The sequence below is a fragment of the Ananas comosus genome, linkage group 13 (genome assembly GCF_001540865.1).
Source record: "Ananas comosus cultivar F153 linkage group 13, ASM154086v1, whole genome shotgun sequence".
NCBI classification, from domain to species: Eukaryota; Viridiplantae; Streptophyta; class Magnoliopsida; order Poales; family Bromeliaceae; genus Ananas; species Ananas comosus.
Genome location: NC_033633.1, coordinates 3,247,412 through 3,262,015, shown reverse-complemented (window position 1 = coordinate 3,262,015; position 14,604 = coordinate 3,247,412). Strand labels below are relative to the sequence as shown.

Sequence of the window (14,604 nt, the reverse complement as noted above, 5' to 3'; positions counted from 1 at the left end):
AGTGCGAAGACTAAGAAGTCATGTATTTCATAGTTTGAGACCACACGTGCAATTTACTCTAAATTATATGGAGTTAATGTTTTAAAAATATAAATGGCAATAATCCCAATGGAGACAAATTTTAATGTTTTGTGTTTAAAAATTGAAGTATTTAAGAAAGCACAAAAGCAACTTCAATTATTCGAATAGTATAGCACAAGATTTACCCATATCCACTTATCTTTTAGGGGCAATTATTTTCGACTTTTTAATTAATCTCTTTTAAAAATTTAATATTAAAAATATTTTTTTAATATTCTAAGTTTGACTTAGGCTGGAATACTATCAATAGCACTACGCATTTGATGCTATTAGGTTTTCTGCTTTTGGATGAAAAAATATACGGTTAGGATGATGTGGGTCCTTTAGGGTTGAGTGAGTTATTAGTTTAATAGTATAATCGAACGGGTGAAAATAGTCAAAGAGTTAAATCTAACGGCGGAAAACTTGATAGCACCAAACGCTTAATGCTATCGATAGTATCACAGCCGGACTCTTCTAAGTTATTATTGTTGTTATCTTTATGACATTACCTTTTTAACCTTTCAAATATACTCTTTTACTGTTATGAATTTTTCTTATTTACCTTAAATTAAGAGCAAAAGAATATTTTAACGACAAAAAAATATATTTTAATTTTTTATCTTTTTAAATATATCCGTCCATCATGATCAACTTATTTTATTTTCTCTTAGGGCTCGTTTGGTTCGAGTTATGTAATATTACAAAGTATCTCGACATATTCAGGTATGTTGGATTTCGGCGTGAGATTACTACTAATGCTGCATTAGAGCGTTTGGTTTAATACAGTAATGTAATACTAAATTACAGTGTTTATAGCATTAATATGTTTGGTTCAGTTTATAAAATTTAATAATCCTGACATAAAAGTATAGTTTTTTCCAAAATTACCCATGTTGTAGTCATTTGAATATTGTTTTTTGCGGAAATGACGAATGGAGGGAAGGAGATCGTGATGATTATTTGGGAGGATGACGCAATAGAAGATGATAGGTGTTCGTGCGCGAGAGAGAGAAAGAGAGAGAGACGTCGAGAGAGAGCGAGAAAAAGCGGCGTGCGAGAGAGAGGGCCGGGACGAAGGCGAGAGAGAGATGAAAATAATACTGTTAGTTAGATTTGGGATTGTTGGAGGGTAAAATTGTCATTTTACATAATATGTAGTATTAACGGGTTTTAGTAATGCAAGATACACGACCCCCCTCCCGTTAATATTTTTGATGTAATTCTGCTCGATTTGTAATGCTACATTAACGACCAGATTACATAGCGGATTAACCAAACACAGTTATCCTGGCAGGATTGCCTGTAATCCTGTCAGGATAACTCGAACCAAACGCACCCTTAAATTAAGAGCCAAAAAAGCATTTTGACCTTTTTTTAACTTTTAATAAATATTTAATCCGGATTTAATCTGAGATGAGCTAACGGTGGAATTATTTTTGAATAACAAAAAATTATACCAGAGGTATTATTTTAAATAAAAAAAATAAAAAATAAAGAAGATATTTTAAAAGTTTTGAAGCGTCTTTTATCTTTTAAAGATTTAAGATGATTTGTTATAGTTATATATAATAGAGAGTATAGGTATACGTGTATATAGCGCGAATTTAGACGAGTATCGCTAATTAGTCACTCGTCTCTCTCTCTCTATCTCTTCTCTTTGTTTCTCAGCGTTTTTGGTTCTTTCACACTGATCGGTACTGCTTTGGTTGATGGCGCCTTCGAGGTAGTTCATATGCTCTATTTCTCCAAGTGTTAGTTTCTGACGTTCACAGAGTCTAACAATATATAGTGTGTATTGAGATGATCAGAACTAAGAAGAAGGAATGTAGTAACGACGGACCGGTCGTCGTGGCTTTGAGAAAAGGACCATGGACGGCCGAAGAAGACAGGATTTTGACGGAGTACGTGACGAAGCACGGAGAGGGGAACTGGAACGTCGTGCAGAAGAATTCGGGGCTTTTGAGGTGCGGTAAAAGTTGTCGGCTCAGATGGATTAATCATCTGAGGCCGGATTTGAGGAAAGACCCGATGTCGCCGGAGGAGGCAGAGATTATTGTCGAACTCCATTCCATTCTTGGAAACAAGTGGGCGAAGATGGTTCAATTCGTAAGTACCACGTGCTTTTCATTTTCAGAAACATCAAAGTCTACGACCAGAAAAGATTGTAATCTTACAATGAGATTAATAAAAATAAGATGGGGTAGGATTACAATCTATTTTGAGTTAGCATTTTTCTTTTTATTTTTCTTTTTATTTTTGCACGAATAAGATCATGATTTTGCGACATAGGAGGCGGATATCATTGTCGAACTCCATGCCATATTTGGGAACAAGTGGGCTAATACGGTTATAAGTACGGTGTGCTTTTATTTTCAGAAATGTCAAAATCTACGACCAAAAAAAAAATAATCTTACGATAAAATAATAAAAAGAAGAAAAAAAAAATATAGTCATTTCAATGAATGAAGATGACAGTCAAAATCTACGACAAAAAAATATATAATCTTATGATAAGATAATAAAAAGAAGAAAAAAAAAAATAGTCTTTTGAATGAATGAAGATGGCATAGAATTACAATTTATTTTGAGTTAGCATTTTTCTTTTTTTTTTTGCATGTATAAGATCATGATTTTGCGGCATCGGCGGCATCGGAGGCCTACGATAAAATTAATAAAAAGAAAAAAAAAAAGAAGTCCTTCTAATGAATGAAGATAATATAGAATTATATTCTATTTTGAGTTAGCATTTTTCTTTTTATTTTAGCCATTATAAGATCGTGATTATTTTCATTTTTATAATATGGAGTTATTTTTTATATATAAAATAAAGTGAGGCAATGTAAAATCATAATTTTGGCAAATTTTTTTACTTTTTCTATTTTATAATGTCTATATTAGATTAGATTTCATCATCTACATGAAAATTAACCTTTTCGAGAAGGATTTTATTAATTTGTTTGAACGGATCATCCTATGCTTATTATATACCTTGTCATATAAGGGCATGTTTGTTTGGATGGAACTGGGGTGGAAGTGAAGAGAAAGAAAGTCTTTTCGTCATCAATTATCACTTTCGTTGTTTGGTTCGCCGTAAAAAAGTTACGGTCGGAACGAGTTAACTTGAAACGGCATAATTGACTTCGGCCCATCATGAGCCGAAGTCAATTACGGTGAATAGAGGTAAAAAAAATAATAAAATAATATGCTAGGTAAAAATAGTTATATTTAAATATGATAAAAATTGATAAATTAAGTATTAATATTTTTTATTTTATAATTTTATTGTTGTATTACTATAATTTATGTATAAAAAAATAATTTAGTTGTTTTAAATTAAATTTTAATTATATAAAAAACATAATTATATTATTTTTATTTATTAAATTGTTTATTATTTATATATAAATTATAGTTTTACATCACACACTTTCTACCAAACAAATGGTAGAACTAATGAAGCTTCACTTCCAAAACTATGAAACAGACAGCGGAAAAAAAATAGTTTTTACCGAACTCCACTTCAACCAAATTTCACTTCGATCTAAAGTTCAACTTCGATGAAACAAACGTACCCTAAGTGTCCTAACCTAAATAATTGTGTAAACTCTAACTAGATAAGATGCTTACTCTAAGGCTGCGTTTGGCTGCACAATAAGATTCTCAGGATTAATTATTTTTGTCCCTGGAATATCTCTTTATTCTAGAATGGAGAGAAATAAAAGTAATTTGTTGTTTGGTTTAAAATCAGCTTATTCATTGGAATAAGTAAAATGATGTTTGGTTAATTTTTTGAAACAAGAGAAGAATAGTGAGAAAAGTAGATTGAAATAATTAGAAATGACAACTTTGCCCTTATCTCTATCTTCCATAATTTATAATATATTTAAAACATTTGTATAATTAATAAGTAATGAACATGATTAAGAAAAAATCAAGAATATTATACATAACCGTATAATTCAATGTAAGTAATAGGACAATAATTTAATTTACAGAACTGAAATATATAGTACTAAACACTATATAAACTAAAATTTTTAGCTTTAAAGAGTTTAACTTTTTTTTTTCCCGGGAAAACTCGTATATAAGAAAATTCATTGAAGCTTAATACATTCTAGAAAAGCACAGTTGGCTAATGGGGACGTTTGGTTTTTGATAAAAAAAAAATCCAAAAAAAATAAATTTTACACTCTTTAGTATTTGATTTACAGAAAAGAAAAATAATATTTCATTAAGGTTGTTTGGTTGAAAGAAGAAGAAAAGAAAAATTAAATTAATGTCAAATTTATTTATTAGTCTTTTTGGTTTATTTAGGCTAAATGAGTTGTTATGAGAGGTTTTTTTTTATTATGTATGAAAGTTTGTCTTTTCCCTCTAGGATTCTCTTTTAAAGGGAGGTACATTGAAGATTGGAGAAGCTCTCTTATTCTTCTTGCTTAATTCAAAACTTAGAGATAGAACCCTCTTGTTCTAAGCCTGGAACTATTGTTCATCTTTTTTCCACTCTTTTTTTCTGAAACAAGTTTTTTCTTAAGTGAGAATAAATTTAAATTTAAATTTAATTATGATATTAAATGATTAATTAATTTAATTAATGTAGCTAAATCATTATCTATTACTTAAATAAATAATTAATTAATTAATTAATGATAATTAATTAGCTAATTAAAATTAATATTTTAATGTGTTTATTCATAAACTAGTATTTATATTGATCAACCATTAGTATTTTGAATAATCTAATTAATTTCTTTACTAATTATCTGATTAAAATAATTTACTATCTAATTAAACAGTTAAATTATTTTTGTATTCAATTAATTAATTAATATATTTTTATTATCTCATACAATATTCATAGCTAATAAATTTATTAGTTTACTAAATTATTTTTAATTAATATTTTTTATGTTAATTAATTAGATAAAATATTTTTAATTTAAAATTGTAACTCTTCTTCCCCGTGTACTAATCTAACTATTCAAACACTGCTACATTATTTTCAGAACAACCCAATTTGCATCCAAATGCAAAATTGATCTAGTTTCTATATATAATGAACTTGTATTTATCCATAAAATAAGCAATTCTTACTTATATCCGAACTAAATGAAGCTAAAAAATAGCAAGAATAGTTATTTCAGTCGGACCGGGATATCTATACTTAGCTTATTAAAGGTACTTAAAGTAATATAAAAGTATTTTATATTATATATATGATACATTAAAATATTTTATAATGTTCAATAGTAATAGTAATATAATAATAATAATAATAAGTGTAGAGCTACTATACTTTCAAAAGTGTAAAGGAATTGGTGCTTTCGCCAGTTGAGAAGTCACTATTTGTAGCTATTGACCTTTCCTTTAAAAAATCATGTGCTTTTCGATCTTCTGATCCAGCAGGGAGCCGCCGCTCTCTTTCCACGCATCTTCCGACCAGTAATCTCCAGATCTACATGCAAAGATCTGGGGTGGGGCATTTTCACAAAGAGGTGGCATGCCACCTTGACCCCTCTCACCCAGAACCAGAATGGAGTTGTTGACCTGCTGAAGGTGGATAATCTTTGCGAGCAAGGTCTAAGGTAGTCGCCTTATCTTCTAAGAGTCATCGTCTTTTGCTGCTGGTTGATTTATGCTCACTTTGAAAGAGCCAATCGAGTTTTCACCAGAGCTAGTTCCGAATATAGATGTCCACCCCCGATGATCATCCATCATCAAAATCAAGGAGCCACCAAAAAAAAGTGAAAAAGGAAGTCAAACCACAACAGCCGGAAGAACCCATCCTCGACCAAACCTAAGAAGCGGGGTTAACAATCTATCAAAACCGACCGGGAGAGAGTCTTTTTTTCTGGACTTTAGATCATCTTGTAACCGGTTCTCCTAAGATGAGTGGTCCCTCTAGGATAATAATATTAATCCAAATATCATAAATGGTCAAAAGAGTTGATCCAACTTCCAAAAAGTTGGAAGCACAAACTCCTTTGTACTTTCGAAAGTATAGTAACTTTGTTCTAATAGTAGTTATTATTCTTATTAATGTTTGTCTGCCACCACGAATGACACACCTCGCATGGTCGATCTTTTTTTGTTTGGATTTTTCGTGAGGTAGTATTTATGATTCAGATTAGTATTATATGTATATGGATATCAGGTATTGCGAATTCATGGCTTCCAATAGACGCAAGTATCTATTATTAATTACCCCCTGCCATTAGGTTACCTTTGATTAGGAGACTTTTATAGTGAGGATGGAATGAATCATATCTTGATGATTGACTGAATTCTAAGTGTATTTGTTAGGATTCAGTTGAATTTGAAGTTGACTAGATCCTAAGTATATGTAATAAGACCTAGTCGATATTAAACTATAAATATATGTATTAGAGTCTAATTGGTTGTAAGAGTATGTTTTAGAGTCCAATTATATTTGATTTCACCTCAGTTGTATGTGCTAAGGTAAAGATGGACCAAACCCCAAGTATATGTCTTGAGGTAGGTCGGGTTTGAAGTTATCCGAAGGTAAAGAGTGACTAATTTTTAAGTGTATGTATTAGAATTAACCGAGTTTAATATATTTTTCACTCTAGTTATATGTGCTAAAGTGAGAATCTGACTAAGCTCTAAGGTATTGCGTTAGGGTTCGTTGGATTTGATTTTAATGAACTCTAAGTGTATGTATTAGAGTTTGATTATTTATGGGTTTCATTCTAGATAAATAGGCTAGAGCAAAAGACTAACTAGACTCTAAATATATATATTATGACTAGTCGGGCTTGATTTGACTTCTAGTCTAGGTATACGTGTTAGAGTAAAAGATTAACTAGATTCAAAGTATATATGCTAGGATTAGTTGAATTTAATTTGACTTTCACTCTAATTATATATATTAGGGCAAAAGGTTGACTATACCCTTTTAAGTATAAGTGTTAGGGTTAGTCAGATGATTTGACTTTCACTTTAGTTATATGCGCTAGAACAAAAAATTGACTAGACCTTAAATATATGTGTTAGAATTAGTCGAATTTGATTTGACTTTTACTCTAGTTATATGTAGTAGAGCAAAAGGTCGAGACCCATGACGAGGTTGGCTTCGTGATAGAACTTGATGTATGAGATTTGGGTGTGATTTTGCTTGTAAAGTTTTGGCATAGTTCATAAGATTGGTGTATAGGGTTTGGGTATGGGATTTGGTTCATAATCCGTGAAAAAAAAAAAAAAAAAAATTGGTTTATGGTAAAAGTTCATGTTTGAAGTTGAGTTTGGGTTAGATTGGGTTACGCTTGATTGGATTTGGGTTTTTGGATGGTAGATTGGATTGAGCTCAAATTTTTATAGTGGATTAGATATGGACTTGGTTGTTTTTGTGGATTTGATTGGATTTGGGGTCTTGGATGGTGGACTAGATTGGATTTGGGCTCTTGGATGGTGGACTAGATTGGATTTGGGCTTCTATGGTGGACTAGATTGAATTTGGGCTTTTATGGTGGAGTTGATTGGATTTGGGCATTTATGGTAATTAAATTGTATTTGGGCTTTTATGATGGATTTGATTGAATTTGTGCTTTTATGGGTTTAGGTTTTATGGCTTTTGGATCTTATTTTTAAGTGGATTGGATTTGGGCTAGATTTGGGTTAAGGCTATATGAGCTGCTTTGCATACACCTTTAAATTTATTTTGTTTGGAATTGAGATCCGAAGAAAATTTTTTTTTTGATTTATTACAATTTAAATTTGGGATCCGAAGAAATTCTCTTTTTAAATTGCAATTTTGATTTGGGGTCTGAAAAAATCCTCTTTTTAAAATTACAATTTTAATTTGGGGTCGGAAAAAATTCTCTTTTTAATCTTATTGCAATTTTGATTGAACTAAAATCCAAATGTCCGAAGAAATCATCAGTTTGAGTCAAAATGAATGAATTTTGAGTACGATTGTCCGAAGAAATCATTCGCAATAGAATTTTTGTGTTTTCTCTCTTTTTCTCCCTTTTTTTTTTTTTTTTTTTTTTGGCTGGTGTGAGGGATTCAATGTTCTCAAAAGAAGTCGAATGGTTCGAAGAAACGGAAAACCATTTGTTCCCCTTCCCTCTTTCTTCGAAAACGTCAAACGGACGGACAAGGTTGAAGATGACTACAGCGTAGATGACAATGGTCGCATAGATGATGATACCCGGCATGCTTGATTTAACATTCTCGAAAAGAGTTGAAGGGTCCGAAAAAACGGAAAATCATTGGCTCCCCTCTCCTCTTCCTTCGAAAATGTCAAACCGATGTGGTTGAAGATGACTATAGTGTAGATGACGATAGTGGCATGACCTATGCAGGGTTAAAAAAAAAAAAGGGGGGGGAGAAAAAGAGTTTTTTTTTATTTTGATATATATATATATATATATATATATATATATATATATATATATATAGCAGGGCTGCTGTACTCTCAGAAGCACGGAGGCCTCTGTGCTCCTGAGCCGTTTTCGATGATGGAGTTTCCGAATCGACGATCAGCTCCGTTAAACTTGATCTAGCGTATTTAAAGCTTCTTGATATCATTTACCTGGTGATCGAAAGGATTCAAAATCCATAATATTTAATGGTTGATATCTGCCGTTTTCAAGTTTAACGGTGTAAAAGTATTCAAATCAGATAAAATTTTGATACAAAATTTTTAATACTATCTACAACAAGATCAATATTTCCGATCGAAAATTTTAGTGCTATATCACCATTTTTTATAGAATTTTATTTTCAGCCATTAAAAATTATTGATTTTGAATCATTTCGATTGCTAGGTAAATGATATCGAAAAATTACAAAAATTATTTTCTAGAAGCTTCAAATACGCTAGATCAAGTTTAATGGAGCCGATCGTTGATTCGGAAACTCCATCATCGAAAACGGCTTAGGAGCACAGCAGCCCTGCTATATATATATATATATATATGAAGCCACAATAATTCTTGTCACATGGCAAGTTATCTTTCATTCTTACAGCCCCTCTTTGAATTAAACCACTTCTTATCTATAATTTATAATTCTTACCATATTTTGAAAGAACAAAATGAAAAATTTAATGATCAGTAACTGATATGGATATATAATCACAATAATAACTATAGTTTAATATATAATTAATACATATAATTAATCCAATGTTGTTATATATATAATAATCTTTTTGGCTTCCATAATTAGTAGCTGAAAGTAATTAGCTTCATGCTCTACTTTAAACAAATAAAAATTTCTAAATTAATGCACATTTAATTTGACCGTTTTTCTTTCTAAGAGTGGAATTTTTAAATAAAGTTTCCAATAATGCTTTTTTTAATTTGACAGTTCATCTAATAAAAATTAAATAAGAGAATTAAATTCCCCATTTACTCTTTCTATATTGTCTCTTCTTTTTCATAGATAACAGTTATAAAAATTTTCAATTATAAGCACACTATAAATATCGACTAAAGTAGAATGGAAAATTTATTAGATTTTTGGTCTATAATATTGTTTCTTTTCTTGTTTTTCCAATATAGTAGATTACTTTATTCTTCTTTTCCTTTTCTTTGTCATGCATTTATAGTGTCCCAATTTTTTATTTTTTTAGCCAATTTGCATCATTATCCTTTATCGAAAAAGTAGATTAATCCGATCAAATTAATATATTCATTTGATTAGAGAAGAAGATAATCAATTAAAAACTTAGTGTCAGTTAACCAATTAGTTTTTTTTTTATTTTTTCCCTTTAGGAAGTAAAGACTATATTAATTTTTAATATACTATGCCACAAAGATTTGATATGTTCATCTATAGATAATTTATTATCACCTATATATGATATAATGCATATTTTTATATAGGCAGAAAATAATCTCCTGTATCATATTTGATACACTTAGGCCCGTTTGGATTGGGTACAAATTAAAATTTTTAAATTTTCTAAAATACTACAAACTATTTATTAAAATTTGTATAAATTAAAATGTTTAAATTTGATAAAATATTATTTACCCGTCGCGAAGCGCGGGCCCAACACTAGTATATATATATATAAGGGAAGAGAGGGAGGGAGATTTTCTTTTTTTTTGTGCTCTCTTTGTGTTATCTTTTCTTATCCTTTATTTATAGTTTCTGAAATATTTTTGAGAGTGAAGCGATTTGTGGGGTTGGGTGAAAAATATTTTGAGAAGTCAGTTAAAAAATTTGAATTTTTTTTGAAATTCGAACTTGAATTTTAGAATGTGGATGTGATTGGCTGAGAAAAGAATATTTATGGAGTTGGTTGGTGATTCAAAATTCGAAATTGAATTTTGAATGAAAAAGAATATATATGAGATCGTTAGGATAAGAGATATTTTCTAATTGATTGGTGTTTTAAAAAAATTTAAAATTGAATTTGAACATATTATATTGTTTTAAAAAAATTAAATTTTCGAATGTGGATACAGATATGGGCTGTCATGCATCCAATGGGTCGGGTTGAATCCAAATCAATTGAGCCCAAATAATAATATTCGTTAGACTGAAATGAAGCCTGAATTTTTCGATAGACTAAAAGAAAATTCAACGGGATTTTCTGAGGCCCACATGAGTGTGCTCATATGTGGAACCTTTTAAACGGGTTTGGATTATTATTGTTGGGCCCGAATTATGTTTATATTCAAAAATTTCTAAGCTCATACGAGGCCTATTAAAATTGAATAAGTCGAAATTAATATTACAGGCCAACCATAATCTTTTTTTATTTATTTGTTTTACCTCAACAATGTTATTATTAATGCTAAAACAAGTACTAGTGCTATTATTATATTATATTATCTTTATTAATGTTATAAATTTATATTAGACATTATTCTATAATGTACCATATACTATAAAAATAAAATATTATATAAGGTTATAAATATATTATAAATATATAATGTTCAAAAATATATTGTCATTAATTATTTACATACATATATTATTTTTGATGTATTTTTATATATTGTTGTTGAAGTATTTTATATAATAATATTGAAGTATTCTGTATAAGGTAATTATATGATTATAATAGCATTATATATATAACATTTTAATTATTTATATTTTATGAAATATATTATTTTTATATGCATTATTGTACGTATATTAAATATTCTATAAGTAAGAGATATAAATAAGGACAAATCTTGATTCTATAAACTTTAATCTACTATTTTAACTATTCTTAATAAAATTATGGGAAAACTTCAAAAAAACCCCATGTGGTTTCGTAGTTTCTTACTTTGTCCTCCTGTGATTTAAAATGTATCAATTTGCCCCCCTGTGGTTTCTTTTTTCTCTTTTTCTTATCAATTTTATTATTTTTTTTTCTTAAATCAGTGATAAAGTTAAAATTAAAGGGTACTAAAGTGAATATTTGATAAATCTAGATGGGTATCTGAAGTTTTTTGTATATAATTTAATGAAATATTAACGAAAAAGCTACCGAAAAGATAAAAATGAAACCATTAGGGGGCAAATTGATACATTTTAAATCACAGGGGGGCAAAGTGAGAAACTACGAAACCATATGGGGGGTTTTTGAAGTTTTTCCTAAAATTATCAAATAAGAATATGGTCATTCCAGGCAATAAAAATAAAAAATATCAAATTAAAGACAATTTTTTGTTTATTACTCTGTAGTTTAGAATAGTAGGTTATTCCAAGAATAAAAATATTAATTTTTAAAAAATATTTATTCCTTTATTTCTATCCAACTCAGTATAATTTTTTTCATTTTGATGGTGAATTGGATCTTCTTCGTGCTCGTGGAGCAGTCCAGTGCGGGTAAACCACATGGATCTGTTTGTCATATGGTTGAACTCGGGCTTTCTCTTTCTACTTATTTTACTTCAATTGTTTGCATATTTTGGTTGGGGGTTATTGGGATCCTATGTATCTATTGGTTAATTAGCACGGTTAGTATCTTAATAGTGTGAGTTCCGTCATTGTCGCGCTACAATAACCACATTAGACCTTAATGATAATGTGACTAAATCATATTAGCAAGCATTCCCCGACAATATTGAAGACTTTTTTTGGCCAGTGTTTAGTTAAAATTCACGAGTTGTTTATAGGAATAAAATAAATACTGTTTGGATGGTTGGATTACAACAAAGTGAATAAGAGTTACAATTATAAAATATAAATTAATTAGTTAATAATAAATTTATAAATAATAAATTATTAATAATTAATTAATTAGATAATATAGTATATAATAATAAATTAAGAATAATTATAAATAATAAATAAATTAATTAATAATAAAATAAATAATAAATTAAGAATAATTTAAATCATTATTTAAGCAATAAATAATGATTTAAATACATTAATTAAATTAATTAATTATTTAATATTATAATTAAAATTATTTTTAGACTTTAATTAACCTTATTCTCACCTGAAAACAAGCTTGTTTCAGGGAAAAGGTGAAACAGCAGTCCAGCCTTATACCGCTTTGTTTCAGAAATCCGAGAACTACTATTCTCGGGTACCAAACGCAGCGTTTGGGAACAAAAGAGGGAACAACGGCTTATTCCCCTCCTTTGTTTCCGAACCAAACGCTACCTTAGGGAACAAGAAGAGCTCCAATTGTACATTGTAGGACTAAAATGGATATTTCATCTAATTAGCTGACACAAACTGAGCTCAGTTTGTGAAAAACTGCAAGAAATATTTAAGTTGCATAATGAAAGATGATTCGAAGTACTAATAAGAACTATTGTGCCATTTTAATCTTGTTGCACTTATAGTAGTAGTCCTTTTTCTTTCAGTATCATGTGTCAGTGGAATAATTTCTTCCTTCAGATCATCAGTTGTGGTTTTTAACACTTTAATTCCAGCTTACTCTTTCCTTAGTTGCCAGGGCGCACTGATAATGAGATAAAGAACTTCTGGAACACTAGAAGGAAGAGGCTCAAGCGCGCCAAACTGGCCTCATATCCTGATAATGTCCAGCTCCAGGTGTTGAATGAAGAGCAGCAGCAGCAAACACAGATTCTCGGTGCATTCGACGGCGGCATTAATCCACCCTACGAGCTTTCGCAAGAAAATGGCTCTGAGATTTCCTATTGCATAAATGAGTGCGCGAATTCTAACCACCAAATGGATAGTTTTCACCCTGCAAACATGCTTGTTCAAGATTTCCAGTCAGAAATTTATGCACTGACAGATCCATTCTCTGCCGGACTTCCACCACTCGTGCATTTATCCGATGAGCCTGAATGCGGTCTTGGTTCGCCCATTTATTACCAGTTTACTAACAACTTTGCGCCTTCTTGCAGTTCCGTTATTAGCAGGAATGATCACGCGCTCGTATGCGGCAATTCCTTTGGCTTTGCGTCCTTTGACGGGCTTCTTGATGAGCCCATGGAGCTCTTTCCCTTGCCAATTCCTTTCGACTCGGTTGATGCTTATGCTCAAGCTCATGTCCCAAGCACATCTGTTCAAAGTGAATGTGTCCCACCGCAAAACGACGGCATGTTGGAAGCAGTGGTTCATCAGGTACTATCTAATTCGAGACCTCAATCGACGCCCGAAAGTCACAATTCACCTACTGTCAGCGATCTTTTAGCTACGATTCCCCACGAGTCGCTTCCTGGTAAGAATCACCATCAAGTGTTTTGAATTTCATTCGAATTTCATTGATCCTTTTTATATATTCGAACACCGATCACGGTATAACTTGTTTTCATGTCTGAGTACACTAATGTCAGGTCCAAAATCGAGTGTGCGAGAGATGTCACCTACAGAAGAATTCTCTAGGCCGGACGAATTCGTTAATGATCAGGCTAGATTGAGTGAAGACATGACGGAGTTCCTCGATGCAGTCGAGCGCAAACCTCAGCATTGTGGAAATCCGGCTCCATTCAATGGTGACGTCGGGCTTGACTCATCACTCGAGATCAGGAATTTCGATCCCTCCGGTCAAGAGAAGCACGAGACCTCTTAGAATTTCCTGATCAGTGATCGATTCGTATCGGTTCGTGGGGTTAGTCATGATAGTTCGTGTCAGTGCATCATCGGGAACTTGTCCTTAATCGATGTTGAATAAATTGGAAGTAACAACTTTGTCACGTATATATGTTGCTCCACAAATTACTTTGTAGGTGTACAGAATTAAAATATGTTTCCAAAACGTTTTCTGCATGTAAATACAGCTTGCTTTCAGAGGCACGCAAGTAAACACCAACTTTGGCGGTTATCTACGCAACTTTTGTGGTAAGGTAATCTTAAAACACTAACAAATGAATTTGCTTCAGCGGTGCGTTGCTGCTCGACCATCTTCGGTGGAAGAACTTGCCTCGCGCTTTTGAAAGCCTCCTGCCTGCACATCCTGAATGTGCTTTAGTGCTGTTTTCTTCTGTTTGCGATAATATATTTATTATGACTGGTATGATCATATGCATGTACTGTTTATTTCTCATCATGCGTGCATTGCTGTGGGCTGGTTTACATAACATTTGTACCGTCACCATGGGTAATAGTGAAATCACCCGCGCATTGCGGCGGGTTAAAACT

General features: G+C 31.2%; 1 protein-coding gene across 1 annotated transcript; it reads left to right on the top strand.

The window, feature by feature from the left end:
- Window positions 989-14,035, top strand: LOC109719699 (transcription factor GAMYB-like). Its single transcript, XM_020246481.1, has 4 exons — window positions 989-1,053; window positions 1,872-2,169; window positions 12,943-13,684; window positions 13,800-14,035. Exons 1-4 carry the CDS (start codon window positions 989-991, stop codon window positions 14,033-14,035), a joined length of 1,341 nt encoding a protein of 446 aa, XP_020102070.1.

What these genes read in the sequence shown, in the direction of transcription:
- LOC109719699 (XM_020246481.1), top strand. Translation starts at nt 989, where the DNA reads ATGACGAATGGAGGGAAGGAGATCGTGATGATTATTTGGGAGGATGAC. An exon ending in GACGCAATAGAAGATGATAG is followed by an intron (nt 1,054 to 1,871) that starts GTGTTCGTGCGC and finishes TGAGATGATCAG; the next exon opens with AACTAAGAAGAAGGAATGTA. An exon ending in GGGCGAAGATGGTTCAATTC is followed by an intron (nt 2,170 to 12,942) that starts GTAAGTACCACG and finishes CTCTTTCCTTAG; the next exon opens with TTGCCAGGGCGCACTGATAA.